Raw genomic sequence first — 21,841 nt, forward strand, 5'->3', positions numbered from 1 at the left:
CTAAAATTGGCTCTCCATTTTGTCCGCCGTTGTGTGTTTGATGCAGTTATCTAAATCCTTTTCGACAGTTGGTCATCACAATAAAGATGTTTTTGAACGACTATGTTTTGATTTTAGTTAGAACCACAAAGAATGGAATACGGGCTGAACTGAATTTATTGAATTCATGAAAAACAGATTCAAATATGTGTACCATGGTGTAAGAAGTAAGGTGTTTGCATGAATTACAACAACTAACAATTTTACAATAACAACATGGTTTAATGGGAACTAAATGTGAATGGCAACATTTGAATACTAGGGTCTTTCCAAAATAGTTCAGAAAAATTTACAGGAAATAAATGAAAAGATTTAAAATTTAATTTTAATTGGCATCGAAATTACTCTATACATAATGTGACACATTCTACACTTCATATATGTATTATGCGACACTGAATAGAACAGATTGGAAATCTTTTATATTTTGGTATATTCGGGGTAGATCCTAATATATTCTGACAATTCAGTTTGTAAAAAAGTTCATAACCGTCTGATTGTCGCTTGCACCTTATATTATTACACCACGATATGTACGAGCCAGACAAAAATATTCATAAAAAGTATATATGGCAAAAACCAAAAATGTTTTACAATCGATGAATCCGAGTTTCACCCATTCAGAATTTGCGAACTGTTAACATATTTTATATAGTATGACTGAAACACTTTAAAATGAAATGTTTTAGCAGGGTTCCCATAATGTGGATCATTACAATTAATTTTCGTGGAAGCTGTGTTGGCCTTAATGTACAAAAATGGGTTGAAGCCAACAAGTTTTTTTATGTTCCCTTCTGATTTCTGGCGTAACCTTACATTTTATAAGCCTATGTCCAAGAAAAGAATCACTGAATACTCCATGGGCAACAATATAATAGTGTATGATTTTTTGATATATCCACTGCATCCAGCTAAAATTTATGCTGACATTTTGAAGCCAGAATTTCCGGGTTTTTTGAATTTTTTTAATAATCCGGACGCATTTAAAAATTACAAGTGTTATTCAATTTCCTTTGAACCCAGCCTGAATTTAGTTTTTTTACGCGACGGATATAATGAGCCCTTCCGCGATTGAATCCATTCGCTAGAGCTGCGGATATAGATACCCTGAAAATAGGAAAATCAGCAAAATTATATTTCGACAAATCAGCTAACTAGACCGCGATTTTCTTTAAAAAATATTACATAAATGGAATCCTTTATACGAGATTATAATATTTGCGAGAACGCGTGTCATAAATTACAGAGATACGCGAGTAATATGAGTCTTTTACGCAAAATCTATTGAATCTTGAAGAATCTATTTGAAATAGGTGTATGTTGACGCATTTTTGATCGGCGCTAATAAAACCGGATGCGCATCAAAATCGTATGTGTGCCGTCAGTTGCATCTCACAATGCCAACAACCTTAAAGTGGGTAAAAGTCGCGCAACTTTTACCCACTTTAAGGTTTTTGGCATTGTGAGATGCAACTGACGGCACACAATGGCCGGTGTGTGAAAGTTCGAAATAGGCATATACAGTGGCACAGATAAGTATACGTACACCTTACAAAAATGAAGTTTAGGCTAAATTGTTGGGTTTTTATAGCAACAAATTTTAATTGAAAAAAAAAAATAAACGTATTACATTAAAATGAATTTGTGTAATTATGGTTATTTTGTCTCCAAGGAACCTCACAGTGCATTTGTTGCTATAAAAACCCAACGGTTTAGCCTAAAGTTCATTTTTGTAAGGGGTACGTATACTTATCTGTGCCAATGTACATATATTGAAAGAGATTGATTCGCTGTATCCAAAATCGGATGGCTTTTTAATTTTCATATTTTTTAATGATTGTAATTTCAATATTACTCTTAATTTCCTATCCTTATAAGTTATCAAAGTAAACAGTTAAGCTTTCGCGATGGTAAACCATATTTCTTGATTAGGTTTTAGCAGTATATATTAGTTATTGTATGGGATTTTAGCGAATTAGTTGGAGAACTCCCAAATATTTTTTTCTAATTTTTTGTTGTTGCTATAGTATGCAATTTATATAGTCAATCTCTACAAATTCGGTTTCATACTTTTCTATGTCTAGATTCTGTAGATATTTTTAATTTATTATTTTAGAGGTTTATATGGACTCTGAGGTAGTATAAATTAATTTCCGCGAAAATAAAAACACATTTTAGAAATAATGGTGCATCTACGGATGGATATCAAATACTGTTACTGATATATGCATGGTGACGTAGGGTATGGAAGATACCAAGCAACGGTCCTGACCGGTTTTAACATGGCAAAGCCCAGGATTTATCTTGGTCCCTCTTTCTTCTCAAGTGGACACTGACCTCTCCGTGGTGTTACCTGGGGAACTGCCTTTAACACCCGTTAAAGGTAGTGAGCTAACATGTGCCGCGCGTTCTCCCGTAAGAACGTTAAAAACTTGGATTTGGGCGTCGGGTTAGCAACCCTTCCCTAGAAAAAACAGCCTACTATGAAAAAACGAAAGAAAAGAAAAACAACCCCTTCTAAAGTTGACGAACCCCGCAAACGTTTTAAGGACCATGATCTGCGAATCTGCACCTGGAATGTTCGCACTCTTTATAGAGAAAGTGCAGTCTTCGCATTGGCGGACGTACTTGAAAAGTACAAGGCCGATATCACTGCCATACATGAAATACGATGGATTGGGAAAGGCATCACAACAACACCTAAAGGTGACGCACTGTATTATAGCTGCCATGACGTAAAGCATGAGTTTGGTTGTGGATTTGTAGTTAGTCGGAGACTAAAACATCTGGTATCCAGCTTCACTCCAGTGAACGAATAAAAGCTAAATTCTTCAACATCAGCTTTATTTGCGCTCATGCTCCCACTGAAGAAAAGGGCGAACAGGCCAAAGATACATATATTTTACGAGCGCTTAGAAGAAACATATGACAGTTGCCCTGCCCATGACATTAAAATCATTCTAGGCGATTTTAATGCCAAAATTGGAAAGGAGAATACCTTTGACCCAACAGTCGGGAAATTCAGCCTCCACAGTGAAACATCTGACAATGGTATGAGGCTGATAGACTTTGCAGCTGCAAAAAATATATCATATCGATATTCATAAGGGCACCTGGCTGTCTCCAGATCAGAAAACAAATTGATCATGTTGTGATCGTTCCGAGGCGCAAACATTGATTCGGACCACTACCTCGTTGCAGCAAAGGTACGCACCCGCTTAAACGTAGCAAACAAAGTACGAACAGACACAACACGAAAGTTAGACATCGGGTATCGGACAATCACAACAGATAGCCACAGCATATTCCACTCAACTAGCCCAATTGCTTAATAAAAGCACTCCTCCACCCTGATAACATATTAGCGCAATGGCAAAGCATTGCCCACTCCATGCAAACAGCCGCAAAATCCATACTTGGATACCAGAGGCATCCACCAAGGAATCCATGGTATGATCAAGAATGTCGTGCTTGCCTACAAGATCGTGTCAGGGATATTGTGCGAACGACTAAAGCCTATGGTCAACGAGATAATTGGACCATACCAATGCGGCTTTAGACCTGGCAAGTCCACCATTGACCAGATATTTACCCTGCGGCAAATCCTGGAGAAGACCCAAGAGATGCAGATCGACACCTACCACCTTTTTGTCGATTATAAAGCAGCCTTCGACAGCCCGCTGCGTTCAAAGGTATTCCAAGCCATGTCTGAATTTGGTATCCCCGCAAAGCTCATCCGGCTTTGTAAAATAACTTTAACTGACACGAGGTCCTCAGTTAAAATAGGAAAGAACCTCTCCGAAGAGTTTGGTACCAAAAGAGGTTTCAGACAAGGAGACAGCCTTTCGTGTGACCTCTTCAACATCCTGCTAGAAAAGGTTATACGAGAGGCAAACGTCAAAAGAAGTGGCACAATCTACACCAATAGTCACATGTTACTTGCTTATGCTGATGATATAGACATCATAGGCCGATCAGTAAAAGAAGTAACTGATACCTTTATAAAGGTCTGTACCAAAAATCGTAGATATGCTCGCAATATTTTTTTATTTTGTTTAATGGAATTGTAAAGGAAATTTGGTTTTTGCCATATATCCATCCCATGTTTCCTTTTTTATTTTAATTGTTATTACGAATATTCCATGTGTGGTTGGAGCATTTCAATAAAAATTACTATTATTAAAAATATCTTCTGAACTTTAAATTGGTCTCAGTTGCGCATGTAGAAGTGATCAAATACTAGAGATATTGAAAAGAACGCTCATCTATCCCAATAGACGGAATTTTTTATTCAGATAATATTCTGTATTTTTGGCCATTATATGCATACATATTCTTTAGTGATATTTTTTAGAGGACTTTGTCGATATTGGCCCAGTTCATCGAAATTCGAAGTTCCAATCCACATGCAGGACATGCATGCACTGGGTATCGTGCCATGAATGTGGGCCCAATATGAATTTAGTCGGCTGCATCGTCCAAATATACACTGTACCTTTCTACTGCCTGCGCAACTGCATCGTGTGAATGCTATTCTGGGGCCTAATTCTCGCATACGTGATCGAGTTTTTCGATCGATATTTTCAGTATTTGGATTACGGCATCCGTTGTAGAATGCACTTTCGAGTGGAATCTTGCGAGTTTTTGCCCGCCACACATTTGCTGTCGAAATGATTATTTTTGTGGCCAAAAACGAACTTTAATTGAACATTTTGCAATAAAACTAACTAAACATTTCAACGCGCACAACAACTTGTTTGTTTGTAATATTTTGTGTTTATCATATGTTTCACCGTTCGATAACCGTATGTATCGATAACTTTTTTTAAATAATTTCGATAAGGGAATCCAAAAATTTCGATCGTTCGTAATTTGTCTTCGAACAAAAACTCGCTCGATAACTGATTCGAGAATTAGGCCCCTGGCCTGCCTGATAGGCTCGTTGTTATAGAATTTCTCGATTATGCCTTTGGACCTCGCTCTCTCGAGATAATGAAGATCTCTGCAGATGTGCCACTAGATTGTGGCAGTGGACAGGCTTCTGACTTGGCTTAAAAAAATACTTCATATCTGCAAATTTGCAATAATGTTTGTACAAATTATATTTGTCAAACTAAGCATTTGTCTTCTAGCCATTCACATCCGATATGCCTGATGAACTGAATTAAACCAACAGCGACAGTATCGTAACATATTGATTGGGTGTGTGGGACTTCGCTAGAATTCACTTTTTCAATACAAACCTAATTAGGTCATATATTAATTAGCTCGACCTTCGTCCTAATAAGACAACAATAAATAGAAATAAATTTTGGTTCAGCGTTCGCCAAATCTACTTATTTTATTTCTACTCCAGTGTATTAGAGTTTATACAAATCGCCAAATAAAATTGTTTTTTTCACTCTTAGTTCATAGCGGTACATCTCGTCTTTCATAAATATATTTTATGATAAATCAAATGTCACTATGTCCCGGTCCACACTAGAGCGATTTCATTGAGAAAACTTTCATGAAATTAGGCGTTCTTAGATCAAGTTCTGCACTACGGCAATTTCTTGATATTACTCTACTATGGAACTCGATCTAGTGAAGCATAATTGCATGTAATTTTTCAATGAAAGCGCTCTAGTGTGGACTGGGACTATGATAACTCAAAACTACATGATGCGATCGCGTTTTTTTTTTCTGAGGTAAAATTGGAATAATTTGTGTAAAACAATTTAAAATCAAACTAAAAACATATTTTGGGAACGTATGAAAATACTAAATTTTGGTCTGCATTCGAACCGAGGCCTTTATTCATCAGACTAAATCAAATGAGTAAATGAGCGATATAAATCTGAACCGATTTGAAGCAAAATTGGCATACTGCATTCTAAGCTTGTTTTGTATGAATGTACCAATTTTCAGCTTGATCAGATCCATAAAGTGCTTTCCCTGGAACAAATCCAAATCTGGGCCGCTTTTCCCTATTCTCTACAGAAATAATCCATGGGTATCAATCGGCATTTTAGGATTTTTAATAGTCGGCCAGATAGGTTTGTATGATTTATATCGAAACAGCACAATAAACATGCTTTGTTTCCTGTATTTTGAGAGTTATTTCGAATCAAATATGAGATAGAATTCGACAGGTCAAAAATGAACGCTCCCCAGAAGTAATGTAGTAAACAATGGAGAATTCTCTTTCAGAGATTAATTTAATAATTTATTATTCGAACTAAGTACAATATAACAGTGTAGAAAATGTGTATAAATATATATGTATATCTATATGTATAAAGCGGCAGTATATAATTGTAACATTTGTTCTACTTAAATATAAGTACATTACATTTTGATCACATTTCACAAAGATTTCTTGGATTTATCACTTGATTCTTGCATTCTAAGTTTGTAGTTTTCTTCCGCCGCTTGGAACAAGGCGGATGCTGTCGCTAATCCTGTATGATCGACTAAATTACGTAGAAAACCACCTGGTTTTTGTAATAGCTCGAATGGATGTCCCAACTCTACTGCCTGGCCAGCATCCATTACCAAAATACGATCGCAATCCATAACGGTATGTAAGCGATGAGCAATCGTTAAAACGGTACATTTGGAAAATTTGGTGCGTATTGTTTTTTGTATGAGTTTGTCCGTCCTGCAATTGAAAACGGTATTTTTGAAAATACTTTTTTTATTAGCGAGTAACAAAATAAATTTATAGATAAATGTTGGAATTTTTGCACACACTTTTTTGTTTACCTGTTTACATTGAATTAATGGCAATAATTTGTGAAATCGACCATAACAACAAAAACGAAAATGCGAGGACTACCTTTTTTCTAACAATTATTTTCAAACAATTATTTTCAAGCTCAATAGCTGCATCAAATTATGATATACAACTTTTACGTGTTATGACATTCAGTGGTTAATTCAGTATCGGATATGTAACAGAGCATTGAGTTAACATATGGATTGAGTTACCATATGGACCAAAGAAGGTAAACCATGTTCTATGGATTTCAAAAGGGAATATCTGAAAAACTGTCTTGTCTTCTTATGAGTTTTTTAGTTCTCGAATTATGTTTATTCTATCAGAAGTTGACAGCATGTTACTTCATTTGTTGTTGATTTCATAGCTTGCAAGTTTCATGATTTCATAAAGCTGTAATCCGAAATCACTTGCACTCATGATTCATCTACTTCTTTGCCCACAAACATTTTGGTTGGTCTTCCTTGTCCGTTAGACAAACTTAATTTTGAGAAAAAAACACTTTTTCAATAAATTATTGGATCACCTATGGATTTAATTTTCCACATAGATGTGTTACTGCAGGGAAAAATTGAAAACGTTATATTGTAATACTCACTCTGGATCAACATTGGCCGTTGCTTCATCCAATATAAGGATCTTATTCCTACGTATAATTGCTCTAGCCAAACATACTAATTGCCTCTGACCCACACTGAAATTCGATCCACCATCGTACATACGGCAGTTTAGGCCACCTATTAGCGTAGAAACATGCCCTTTAAGTTCGACCTCCTCCAGCGCCTTCCACATATCATCATCATTACATTCATCCAGCGGATCCAAATTGTAGCGTAAAGTACCCGAAAACAGCACAGGATCTTGGGGAATTATCGATATTTTGCTTCTCAGGTCGTATAGGCCTAATTGCTCTATATTTATACCATCAATATATATTGCGCCTTCGTTGCACGCTAAACGGAAAAGGGATTGCACGATTGATGATTTGCCAGCGCCAGTTCTCCCAACAATGCCGATTTTTTCATTTGGCTGTGTGGCCAAATTCAAATCCTTCAAGACATACCCTTCTTTCGGGCTGTACTTAAATTTGAAATTCACAAATTCAATGCGGCCCTCGCTGGGCCATTCACCTTTCGGCTTATTTATCTCCTCAGTTTCCATTGCCGACTCTGGTGGCTGTTGAGTGTACTCTAGTATGCGTTCTACGCTGGTCATTTGATTTTCTAATTCGGCCGTTTGACGCATACCCCACTGGCACATTCCAATCATCGTTATGGAGTGTAAAATGGCCAAACCAACATCGCCACTATTAAAGTCGGCACCCAATACAAGGAAGCTAAAAGTTACCACGCTTATGTAGAACACGCAAATAACATCAGTCCACAAGGCAAAAGCTCGTGTACAAGAGAGAAACAAAAACCATGCTGAAGTATTTGCATTTTGATAACCATGAAATTCCGCCTCCAATGCATGCTCAGCTTCTAAAGCTCTTATCGTAGAAAGTCCTTGAAAAGTCTGATTTGTAAGGGAATAAACAGGACTACGTGCTGGAAGAATAAAAATACAATGTATTGTTACATTCAAATAATATCAGTAATGGAATTCTGTAACTCATTTTTGAGTTAACTTCAAATATCGGTATAATCAAAGCGCAACATTATGTATGAAAAGTTTTAATTAAAATTGACAAAACTCTTGATATCGGTAGGACTTAACGCGAAGACATAGAACTAACAAGACTAGACAAAATGCATGATACAATAAAATGTTTATGGAACAATGTATAAAAACATTACCCTTAAGAAATGCATTAGGAGTAGTAAATGTTGCTGAAACATTTTTTCAGCATCTTTTCCTTTATACAACTGTCAAAATCTGCAACATTAGTAAAAAGACACACCTAATGCAGGCTGCTGCTTATTTAAAATCGCAATCAAGGTGAAAAATTCCAAGTAATAGCAAGTAACCAAGCCATATTTATATAAGGTATATGCATGAATTACAACTAACAAATATACAAAAACAACATTGTTGTTATTGAAAATTTAATGTCATAGAAAATTTTAAAGAATGGGATCGTTCTTAAAATTTTCTCAGGGAAAACATAAATTTTTCAATTTCTTTTTCAATTTCTTCTTTATTGCGTGTAATATATAGAATATTTTGTAACAGTTATATTATAGCTTACTACAAGAGGTTAGGAATTTTAACTCCTTTTCTACTTTATAATTATTTAAATAATATTAATAGAAATTGTATCAGTTTTTAATATGCAAATTTAGGATAAATACGCAAAAAAAAACCTTTTGAAGATATTTAGATAAGTTAAGGAGATAAAATTACGATGATACTAAATCATTTATATGTTGATACTGGGAGGTTTGGCATTTTTCTTTGAACGTTTTTGTCAGCATATTGATCTTGTGCTGTACTAAATCGAAGCCAGTCAGTACATGAAGTCGTTGAGTAGAGTAAAGCCAAGGCAAGTTGTATATCATTTTAAGTATTTTGTTTTGACATATCTGTAGTTTTTTTATATGACATTTTGCTGACGTTGACCAAACTGGAGATCCATAATACATTAATGGTTGGATAATTCCTTTGAATATTAGTTTTTTATTTTCGATATTTAATTCTGACCTTCTATTTATTAGTGGGTAGATCAGCCTGATTATTTTATTTATTTTGTCCACTACGTATGGAATATGGTATTTGAAATTAATTTTAGAATCAAGTATGATACCCAAGTATTTGACACTATTTTTCCATATAATATCCTGGTTATTAAACAGAATTGGTCTCTGAGGAATAAAACGTGTACAACGTTTTCTCGTGAAAAATATTGCGCTTCAGTTTTATCTGCATTAAGTAAGATCTTCCACTTGATGAAATATTTACTTAGCTCTGATAAAGCTTTCTCTAAACGTTCGATGATACTGCATGATAAAATGTCCGAACATAGTACAGACGTGTCGTCAGCAAAAATTAAGGTGTTGCATCCTTGTATAATTGGAATATCTGATGTGTATATGTTGTACAGGATAGGCGATAGGCAGGATCCTTGAAGGCATCCAGCAATAATGTGTTTCTTATCAGAAGTAGAAGGTCCGATCGATACGTAAAAAGTTCTTTCAGATAAAAAGCTCTGAATTATTTTCGTGATTTCCATGGGGAAGTTTAACTTATGTAATTTATATATAAGTCCGCTGTGCCAAACAGAATCAAAAGCTGATTTTATGTCTAATAGGATCATACCGGTAGATTGGCCAGAGTTAAAATTTTCGTGGACATAATATCGTATTTTATATAAAGGTTGGGATGTATTGTGTTCCTTTCTAAACCCAAACTGTTGTGGAGGAATAATATCGTGTTGCTCAATGAACAGAAGGATTTTCTCTTTTAATATTTTCTCCAAGAGTTTACTCATCGACGAGAGCAGACTTATTGGTCTGTAGTCTGAAGGGGAGGTACCAGATTTGTTGGCTTTTTGGATTGGAATCGTCTTTGCACACTTCCAAACACTGGGAAAATAAGATGTTCGTAGACATGAATTTAATATTTGTGTAAGAGATTTTACTCCTTTGATAGGCAGATTTTTTAAGCATATATTGTTTATGTTATCCATACCCGGCGATTTTCCATTTTTAAGCTTCTTTAGCAATTCGCGAACTTTATCAGGATTGATTAACATTTGATCAGGTGTTTCATAGATAGTTTGCTTGACATATGTCGCTATTTTATTCACATCTTCACGAGTCGTAGTATCACTCAAGTGGTCACTCAGTGTATGGTTTGTGTAAAAGTGTTCTGCCAGAACTTTGCACTTCTCCTCGGAAGAATAAAAAGCGTTATTGTTCTTTATAATAGTTGGGATTTGCTTATTTTTCCTTTTTAACATTTTTGAGATGTTCCAAAAGGGTCTTGATGCTTTATCTAAAGAAGACAACATTGTGTTCCAAGACTTGTTCCTGTGGATGAAAAGTTCCTTTTTTATCACTTTGTTAAGACGATTTAACTGATGGCGATCGTTAATATCTCGAAATCTTTTAAAATTTCTCGAATATATATTTCTGTGCTGAATTAACGTTATTATGTGATTTGGAATAGAGTATTTAGAAGCGGTAATTCTTCTTTTGGGTACACTGTTCTCTACAGCCGATTTTATAATTTCTGAAAATGAATTAATAGTGGCGTCTATTTGATTTACACCAGGGTTTAAATTATCAGTGAAAATGGGAGGCAAGTTTCTATTTAAGTATTGTCGATATCGCGTCCAATTTGCTTTTTTATAGTTGAAGGAAAAGTTAACATTGATTTCAGGATTAGAGCCAATTTCACATGCTAATGGCAGGTGATCTGATCCTAGATTATTAATAGTCCTTACTCTTCTAACATTCTGAAGATTAGTGATATAAAGGTCCAGGTTCGATGGTTGCCTCCTGGTATCTGCAGGTATATAAGAGCAATCTTGAGAGAATAAGACCTGGAAATTGCTCTTTTGATATTTTTCGTACAATATATTACCCCACGAATTGTTCCTGGTGCAACCCCAAAATGCATGCCTCGAGTTGAAATCACCTCCAATTAAATATTTCTTATTTGAGTTTGTTAACTTTTGTATGTCCGAAGAAAACATCCTTTTTCTTGAGGTAAGGTCTCTGTTACCGCCCGGAAAATAGCATGAATAAATATTTAAGAAACCATTATCCGTCGAAATTGAAATGCCAATATTTTCAATAACGGACGTGTTTACAATTGGTAATAATTGATGATTTATTTCCTTTTTAACTAAAATTGCAACACCTCCCCCTCTTTGGTCTTGCCGATCCTTTCTGTAGCAATTGTATCTCCTGTTTTTAATAGAGCAATGTACATTTAGCCATGTTTCATTCAGTAGGCATATATCAATATTTTGGTTGTCGAGAAAATAAAACAGTTCGTTTACTTTGTTTCGAACGCCTCTTGCATTCCATGAAACAATTTTTAATTTATTGCTCAATTTAAAAATTTGAAAGCAAGCGAAGTGATGACTTCAAATTGGTCATTCTTCGTTTTACACCTTCTAAGGCTCGAAATTAACTCTAATGTTAAAGTTTTCATTTCCTCTAATGAAAACAATTGATTGGGATTATTTTGTGGAGTAGACCAGTTGTTAGTAGTATCTGCATGTTCCTGGTTTAATGAATTAGGAAACGTGCTAGTATATTTAAAGGAGCTATCAAACTGCATACTTGGTTTTGCTCTATTTTTCGGTTGATATTTTTGACGCATTTCGATAAAAGATTTCCTTGCAGGACATTCTGGAGAAGACGATTTATGTTCTCCTCTGCAGTTAGCACATTTTATGGTGGTAACCTTACACTCTGCAGTTTTGTGATTTCCAGCACAATTAGCACAAAATGTTTTAACGTTACAACGATTTGAGCCATGCCCAAACATTTGGCAGTTGTAACATTGTGTAATTTTATTTCTGTTCTGTTTTTGGTATTCCCAACTAACTTTTATACGATTGAAATCAGAATAACTTTGGCGCAATTCCTTAAGGCTTATTGATTTTCGTTGAAAATAAACGACATAAATAACAATTTCCAAGGAGAGTTTCTCAATTTTCCTTGTTACTAACTTTACATCGAGGCATTTAAGTCCCATCTTATTTAATTCAGTTTTTACTACATTAGGATCCATTTTGTCCAAACCTAGTAAATTGGCCTTGTACGGTTTATCATACTTTGCTGCGTATGTAAAGAATTCCACTTGAAGTCGAGTTATCGATAATTACTTCATCATTATTATTATTATTACTAACGTCATCGCGCTCATCATCATCCAAAGTTTGGAGAGGTAAATAGTAGTTCTGGTTTACTACTCTCTGAGGAGAAACATTAGGTTTAGCTTTTCTGCTCATTTTTGACAGCCTCGAAGAGGCATCAGTGTTAACGTCGCACCGTCTCTTAATGTTGTTGTTATTATTTTTTTTCCTTGTAAATATTGTTACAGAACAAAAAATACAAGAATAACTGTAGTTTGTTGTTGATTTTAGATCAGTATAGAGGTTTGAGGAGAAACACGTCTGTAAACTATAAGCGGCACAATACGACTGGAAAACATAAACAAATTTTGAAAATCCTCTAAAATAGAACACATTTGAATCAAAATGTAAATACAAAACATTCAGAACTGTCGTAGGTCATTGTTATTACACGTTAACGATGAGAAGAAGTATTTTATGGTTGCAAATTTCGAAGTTTTAAATCTCATGAGTAGACCTTATTAAATTTTCAAAACCAAATTTGCAATTGAAGTAAAAATACCGCAGATTGTCACTTCTACCTTATATAAATGTGCCTTGCAAGTAACGAAATTATAACATTACAGTCATATAAATTTCAATAATTATAAATGTTAAGCTATTTATTTTGAAAACTAACAAACTTTTTTGCAGATTTTTTTCAGCTGAAAGAACGTTGAATTCATCACTTCGCTTATTTTTAACTAGGAACATATTAAATACTCACATATAGATTCCAAACGTTTAACACTGCGGCTAGTCATTATATAAATGTAGCGTATGCCCACCAAGCAACATAATATCACAAAAGCAGGTACTAGAAGCCAATGATTGGCGATAGCCACTATAAGCAATACACCAGATATATCGATGGCGAACTGGAATGATTCAAAGTAACTTTTAATGAATATCAATTTAAAAAACATTACCTATCCATTACAACTGACCGACAAGCAATCCATCAAGGTGTGAGGTAGATCGGCATCAACAGTTCGAATGTCCTTGGAAAATCTATTAAGTATTCGACCTGAGGGATTAGTGTTGAAGAAGTACATGCTTGTACGCGTAATGCCACGAAATAAACGGTCATGTAATTTTAGAGAAATTCTGAGACACATTTTATAGAATCCAAATGTTCTCAACAAATAAATGACCAGCGTTGAACCTAGCATAGCTGAGTATATAATTACACGTTTTTGGCGTTCTTTATCTTCATTATTGTCGGTACTTGTGGCTAAAGTATCCGTAGCATTCGTATAAGTATCGTTGAGTGTGTTACCAATATTTTCCTCCCAAATGACCCTGCAAATACATTTAAGACAACAATAATTTGGAGATGGCATAAAAGGAGTCATTTTGAATACATTACTTACCACCTGGAAAGAAAGTAGTCAACACCATTCAACATAATTCGAGCACATATAAAAAGGCCAACAATCAACAACAATAAAACTGTACTCTCCAGTGCCTTAAAGTAGGATAGATAGACGTCTAACTTGACAGAGCCAACGACCTGTGCTTCTTTATTGGCATCTTCGACTGGTGTTTCATCCGGTCTTAATACTGGATGGTAATGATCCGTACTCTTTTCCGAATCACTTCGTGACATATGACTGCTGGCACTGACTTCATCTGCACCCTCGCCACTATTTACGTGCCCACAATCGTGCTGTGTCTGAGCTAAAAACTGGAATTGTTTCGATTTCTGCAACTGCTGATAACTTCCCTGAGCTACTATATTACCAGATGCCATAAGCAATAAATGTTTAACGTCGAATAAATACTGCAACTGATGCGTGACTAATACACGTATTTTATTTGATAAGAAGTCATTTACGCATCTCTCGAAGATATGTTTACCGACATTGGTGTCGACGGCTGACAAAGGATCGTCTAAAAGGTATATGTCAGCCTTACGGTATACAGCCCTGGCCAAGTTAATGCGAGCTTTTTGGCCGCCACTTAAACTAACTCCACGCTCGCCAATCATTGTCAAATCTCCCCGCGGCATTAACTCCAGGTCTCTTTCCAAAGCGCAAACCTTCAGAACTCGTTTATATCTCCTTTCATTGAAGTCTTCAACAAACACAACATTGTCACGAATTGTTCCCTCAAATACCCACGGCTCCTGGGAACAGTATGAAACTTTCCCATTAACTAACACTTCACCAGAATCAATTTGTACTTCACCTAATAGCACATTCAAAAGTGTTGATTTGCCAGCACCTACTGGCCCAACCACAGCAGCTAAAGTCCTATCTTTAATATCACAGTTCAATTTTTCTACTGCCCGATTTCTGTAACCATCCGATGCTGTAGTCTCCCACGTAGCACTTACTTCACGCAATGTAATACTCTTAATGGAGGAATCAACGTTAACTATTCGTACGTTTCTTAACGGGCTGGATTCTGCAATCGGTGCCTTTTCAGAGTCGTAAATTCGTTCAACTCTATCCTTGTTGTTATTCATTAGAAATTTCTTTACTGATTTCCTTTTCTTCTTTTTCTTTTCCAAGTGCAGAGGCGCCTCGGCCTGCTCACCATCCAAAAGAAATTCTTTACATCTGCGTGCCGATACACACGCTTCTGCCAGGAATGTTATAGAGAGCGGCCAAAAATGAACCATCGAATCGTTTAACATATTAAAGTACGACGAAACTGTGTACACGCGTTTCGCTGTTAGGGCATCTCCTAGATAAACATATGACACCAAGGCCAGGAACACGGACAGAGGAGAAATCATGGATGTACAGCTCAATGCAGCATGGATGTACGACGTTCCACGAATAGCCTTTACCTCCTTTAGACGCACATCTGCAACGACTTTGGCAAAGGATTTCTCCCAAGCGTACATTTTTATCACCTGTATACCCTGAATTATTTCATTCATTAATTTCACTCGTACGTCGGTTCTCTCTGCTGTTTTCTGTCGGTAATATGCCGCCTTTTTCGCAGCCCATGCCTGTAGTGGTATAAAGCTCAGCATAAAAGCAACACCAATTACAGCCGAAATTCCAATTTCCCGGTACATTAAATACCCTATTAGAACGGACTCTGCTGGTCCCTTCCACACATCGTGAAGGAAACATAAAGCCACATCAAATCTTCCCAAATCATTTGAGAGAATGTTAATGGCACGTCCTCGTAAACTATCGTTGGAAGCACTTTTCGAGAGTTGCAGGCATTTACGGTATATGAGACCGGATAAAGCTAGACGGATTTTTGTACCAACTTGAAATATGTAGAATATGAAGGGATGGAATGTGAGAACAGGAATAATGGAACATAAAACGATGCCTCCGGCAAACAAATACGCATTGTTTTTACTTATAGAAGTTTGACCATTAGCAAAGTAAGCCACAAGGCCACCAAGGAATAGGGGTTGAAGTGCCCTATAAATGAATGACATATGTATGTATTAATATTCATTTGCATTTGAACTAACAAAACATTTTTTCTACTTACTTTGTTGCAGATTCGCATAGTGAAAACAGCACTCCGAGTGGTAGGAACACGGAACCGTACGCTTTAATAATCATCCGAACAACACTAGGATTTTTTCTCTTTCTCTCGACTTCCCACAGCCGACTAAATTTTTCTGTTACACGTTCACTGTCTAAATTCTTGCGATGCTGGTAGAGCTCTTCATCTTCCAAAGGTCCCTGAAGACCACGACGAAAAAGATCTTTCATCCACCTGAAAAAATATGGATCTTTTTATTAATAAGGCCAAAACCTATCACTCTGCGTGTTGCGTGTGCGTTTAAAAATACAAAAACAAAATACATGTATTTCAATTACATGTATTTGTAAGCACAATAATGTTTAATATTTTATTTATAGAGAGCTATGAAGTAAGGTGGAATCTTTGTAATTATATCTGAATTGGCCATTGAATTAACCATATGGCTTCGTTTGCAAAGTAATGAAATAAATAAATAATAAATAAATAAATAAATAAATAAATAAATAAATAAATAAATAAATACATAAATAAATAAATAAATATTGGTTGCATACAATCGCCACAGATAGCAGCATTAAAAACATTGACACCACTGTAATGAGGACGAAATGTATTCTGGCATGTATCTCCCATTTATTCTGGCAAACTCAAAAATTACCAATATCCCATGCTAAATCAGGCTTCTATGATAATTTAATGCGAATAAGGATAAAAAAAGACTCATCCAACGCCGTACATAATTAGCTTTCCATATAGTTTAAAATATTGTCCGGCGGCTGCAACCCAGCATCAAACCTAAGTAGATTTCTATACTGCTACAACAACAACAAAAGTTTCTGTAGAAAATACCATGGTCTATTAAGTCAAACGCTTTAGACAAATCACTGAAGACGTCTGCTACTCCACCGTGACCATTATCTAATCCATCACATATTGTGCTAACTACATCCACAACTGCTTCCACTCTTCTTGAAAGCAAATTGGAGGTTGTATAATGAATTGTGCATGGTGTAAGAAGGTGTTTGCAGGAATTACAACTACTAACATTTTTACAATAACAACATTGTTTTATGAAAACCAAATTATAAATGACAATATTTAAATACTACGGTCTTTCAAAAACTGTTCAGAAAAAATACTGGAAGTAAAAAGAAATATTAAAAATTTATTCTTAATTAGCTTTGATTTTACTCTGGACATAATTTGATATGCTCATATCTTTCTTATGCGGCACTGTATAGAACAAATTATAAATCTATTTATTGAATTGGGATTATTCTGGGTAGATCGTAATAAATTCGGATAATAAAAACAATAAAAAGCCAACTGATTGTCACATAAACATTGTTTTATTACACCATGAAGTTGTGATCTTGCATGTATGGGTTTTGTTAGTTGTTTATGTAAAATGTTTTCTAAAATTGTTTCAAATGTAGTAGATAACAGCGCGATTTGTCTAAACTATTCAATACTACAGGTATTTTTGCACTTCGGTATATGGTATTTCATATATTCTTCTTCGATTTTATAAGTGCTGAAAGATTGTCATTGATCTACGGAGCTTTCAAATCCCTTGCGAATACCAATTATTTTCGTATTGTCGTTGATCTCTTAAGCTGAAAACTTTTGACAACAAACATAATAGATTTTATATTATTGTGATTTGAGTTTCTTTGCATTTTAAATCAGAATAACGTTTTTGACAACAATCATAACAATCAGGTGGGCTTAGTGTCCAACTGTATAAACTGTGATACATACCTTACAATTTCTTAATTTCTGTTAACTCACATAGCGCCAGGTTTTTTTTGGAAAATTTGATTATTTTTTTTATTCATTTATTTTTTTTTTTTTGTTTTGTTTATTGTTGAAGATTCAATCTCATTTTCGATTGTTTGAGTGGAGTATTCCCCCATTGGCTCAACTTCATTTATTACCCTATATTACAGAGAGTAATGTTTTTCAAAACGAACTGACAGTGTTGCAAAATTTTACTGATCGCTACCAATATCATGATTTCATCCCGGCGAAGGGAATTATCAATTGGCTTCTCAGTTTTTGAAATGATGCCTTTTTAGCGAAAAACCGAACTCTTTAAGTGTCTAGTATTCTCATATGAATGAGAATCACACTCACTTTTCGGCTTTTCCAAAGAAACACCAAAATCAAAACATGTCAGCACGTATCAACTAAGAATTCTTCGAATTCTGTGAGTTGAAAAGAACACCAACACAGTTGCCTGTGAGGTTGTTATTGGAATTTTGTTTTTTTTTTTTTGTTTTTAGCAAAGCTCCATTCATTCGCCCGTGCCTCGGCTGTTTTTTGTTTGTTTTGTTTATTGTTGAAGATTCAATCTCATTTTCTGTTGTTTGGTTTTGAAAAACATTACTCTCTGTAATAGAGGGTAATAAATGAAGTTGAGCCAATGGGGGAATACTCCACTCAAACAATCGAAAATTTATTTTTTTTTTTTGTTTGTTTGCCTTATTACGGCGAAGGTCTTTTTATAGTGATATATCTCTTTCAAGTTGAGCTGTTATGACCTAAGAGGTTCATTGAAAAATTAGGAGTTCACCTATGTCCCACACATTAAACCATTATGCTGCTTTTCTCGGGCGTTTAAGCCGATCATTAATCCTATTAATATCACGACATGCAAATATGCTTGAATGTTGTGATATTAATAGGCCAGGTGGCTTATAAATAAATAAATAAATAAATTAGAATGTTATTTTAGTGGGTGAACGAAGACTAAAGGCCGCGGCACCTACGGTCCGTTGAGCGTCGAGTTACAACAACCACATGAAAACTTGATGGACAAACTTGGCATCACTTACACATTCTATAGCTGTGTTCCTTTACTTACCTGAGGTTACCATTTTAACCATTTGTTACCATTTTTAACCTGCAAAGCGTTCCTTAACCCCGAAAAGTGGCAAAACTGGAAGCAATTTTTAAGAGAGAGAGCGAAAATGGCTTTCTCTTCTACCACAGTCTACCAGCAAAATTTCTGCAGGTAGAAAATAGGTCTGTACGATAACCCAAAAGTTTGTGCAAATTTGCACAAACTTTTACAAAATGCTGTTCGATAACAAACTTGCAAAGCAAAAGAGAGAGAATTTGGAGACAATTGTGAGAGAATATTGGAGAGTTTTAGAGACTTTTGTTTACAAGTTTTTTCAAGGAAAATTTTTCTTGTAAGAATTTGCAAGTTTGATCAGCTGATTTAAATTCGAATGTTTTGTGGCGAACTTCTTGGCAAAAACATAAACAAACGTTTGGCTATTAAAATAAATACAGTTGAACCTCGATTATCCGGGAACCTCCATTATCCGTGATAGAAAAGAAATGTTAGACTTTTTTCCATTTCTTCTATTTTTCGTTATAAACTTCATTGCCCGGGAGTAAAAACAGACGGAAAACGATAATGTAAGTAAAATAACTTATTTTGTAGTTTATGGTGACTATTTATTGTTTATTTTAAAGGTATCAAATCCCTGCAAAAAGCGGTGCATCCATGGAGTAGGAGAAACACAATGTAGACGGCCAGGTATTGGCCGTTTCACAACCACTGAATAAGTCAGCTATACAGTAGATAAATGAAACGCCTCCTCGTTGAGAAATGGCACATGAGGGTGTAATGATTTGAAAAAATATCCAATGGTCGCAGACCATTTATGTATGTACATGCCATCAAGGATAATGTATGTGAAATGACTGCTTTGTATAAACATGAAAAATATGGAAACAAAAGCACAAACAATTAGAATTCACATTCCATTTGCGCTGGAAGGCTTAACTAATATTTTCAGAAGAAAACAATAGGGGGTTACGGAAGATATGCACGATATATAAAGCCAAGGCATTTTGAAATTCGTTTGAAAGTTCCTGGAGAACACACTAGGTCTATTTTCCTCTTATTGCTCATATTTTTGTAATTTTATATGGAAAAATAAATAAAAATGGTAGACACGTTCAATTGTTAAATTTAATCTTTTCCGCCAACTTCTTCTTGTTTATCAAATCAGCTGACTTCTTGCAAGTTTTTGCAAATTGCTGTTCGATAACAATCTGCAAATTTTTTGCTTCGCGAGAGTAAAATTGGTGGAGAGAGGTTACTGAGAACTTGCTGAGTGCTTGCAAGTACTTTTCACTTGCGAAGTTATCGTACACACCTAATGGCAGAACTGATTTTTCGACTTTTGTTTGACGATTATTTCACAAAATGGACGAAAAACCGAAGAAAAAGTCGAACACTGACAACACTAATTTAAAAACTGTGAAATAAAAGACGAAAATTGATTTTTTTATGTTTTTTTTTCTGACATTGCTGCCGGATCTACCATTTTTCCGTTCCTTTACTTTTCTGGTAAAAATGTTCATGAGAGAGCAATTTTGAACAATTTTGACACTTTTCTCTTTTACCACTCTTACCATTAAAAAAGTAAAGGAACAAAGCTTATATGTGGTTGTTGTTTCTAACGCGCGACTCACAACGGGCCGCATGTGCCGCGGCCTTAAGCTTGGAAACTAGCATTTATACGTAAAACATTGAAAATTGTATATACGAATATTATTATTAGTTATCTAATTTCAAACCTTTCCTATAGTTCGACTCGGCTGGTAAACATATTTTTCAATGCTTTATTAGAAACTCTATGGCAGATTTTTTCCATTTGTATGTCGATGGTCAGACTAGCAAGGTTTCTTGAAACCAATTTCGTTAAAGTTTCTTTTCAAGTTTCGTTAGTGTCCACACATGTTAACGTGAAAATTAAGATTTTTGCGTGTCCTCTTTATTTTACCATTCGCGTTTGTTGTGTTCTCATACCAATAAAAACAAAACAAACATAAATAAACTAAAAAACAACACAAAATAATTAACATTAATAATTAAATTAATGTTAATAGTTAAATATTCACTATTTCATTAATTAAATATTTTAATTAAATCTTTTTATGCTTGTTTTTCCGTTTACGTTTGCTTGAGAAAATAAAAATGAAAGAAAAAGGAAGAAAAAAAACTTGCAACGAATATGTATAAGCAACGAATTGGAGAATCGCACTACTGGTTCACATCATTCATCATCATCACCACGTCTATTGTACCACGCTAACATTTGACAGAATCTCAAACTAAAATTAAATTTATAGATCGATAAAAAATGCTTCTCAATTTAACGATATTATATTAACAAAGTTACTTGTGAAATTTTCTAAATAATTATTAAAATCATTTAAATTTAAAAAATATTTATTATAAATATAAATTATTAAAAAATAAATATTAGTTACTGGGGACATACACTAATTATCATCTTGATCTCCATCATTGGGTACCTCCGAAATATCTGATACAGAAACTCTTTGGATTGCTTTCTCAAATTGCATCCAATAATATGGCGTCGATATCTTGTACCTATTTTATCAGTCACTCTTCTTCACGAACCGGCGGGCTTTGAATAGTTCAAAAGTTTCATGATTTTTCTACTGAAGAAATCATTTACGTAAATCAATTTATGTTCTTCTTTGATATTCAATTGTGATTTAATGACGTATATATCTACGTTTGTTTTTTGCTTATTTATGAAAATTTCGCAAATAAACTTGCCTTTGTGTTGGTTCGGTTTTTCCTTTTTTATAAAATAAGAGTCATATATTGATTCTTTTGGTATTCGACACCAATAGACTTTGATAAATCAAGAACTGTTTGTGGTGCATGCATTTCAATTGACACAATAATTTTTATACCCTCTCATACTTTCATACGGGCAAAATGTGCCTCATCG

General features: G+C 34.9%; 1 protein-coding gene across 1 annotated transcript in view; it reads right to left on the reverse strand.

The window, feature by feature from the left end:
- Positions 1-6,220: 6,220 nt before the first annotated feature.
- Positions 6,221-21,841, reverse strand: part of rdog (red dog mine) — a 44,091-nt gene continuing 28,470 nt past the window's right edge. The window contains exons 2-7 of the mRNA XM_073963004.1: positions 16,053-16,283; positions 13,961-15,979; positions 13,535-13,889; positions 13,315-13,465; positions 7,398-8,346; positions 6,221-6,682 (exon numbers count right to left, since the gene is read on the reverse strand). Of these exons, the coding sequence (XP_073819105.1) occupies positions 6,388-6,682; positions 7,398-8,346; positions 13,315-13,465; positions 13,535-13,889; positions 13,961-15,979; positions 16,053-16,283 (4,000 nt within the window). The 3' untranslated portion in view covers positions 6,221-6,387. The remainder of the gene's footprint in view (positions 6,683-7,397; positions 8,347-13,314; positions 13,466-13,534; positions 13,890-13,960; positions 15,980-16,052; positions 16,284-21,841) is intronic.

The sequence above is a fragment of the Musca autumnalis genome, unplaced genomic scaffold, assembly GCF_047663935.1.
Source record: "Musca autumnalis isolate F117 unplaced genomic scaffold, ASM4766393v1 scaffold_1, whole genome shotgun sequence".
Classification (NCBI taxonomy): Eukaryota; Metazoa; Arthropoda; class Insecta; order Diptera; family Muscidae; genus Musca; species Musca autumnalis.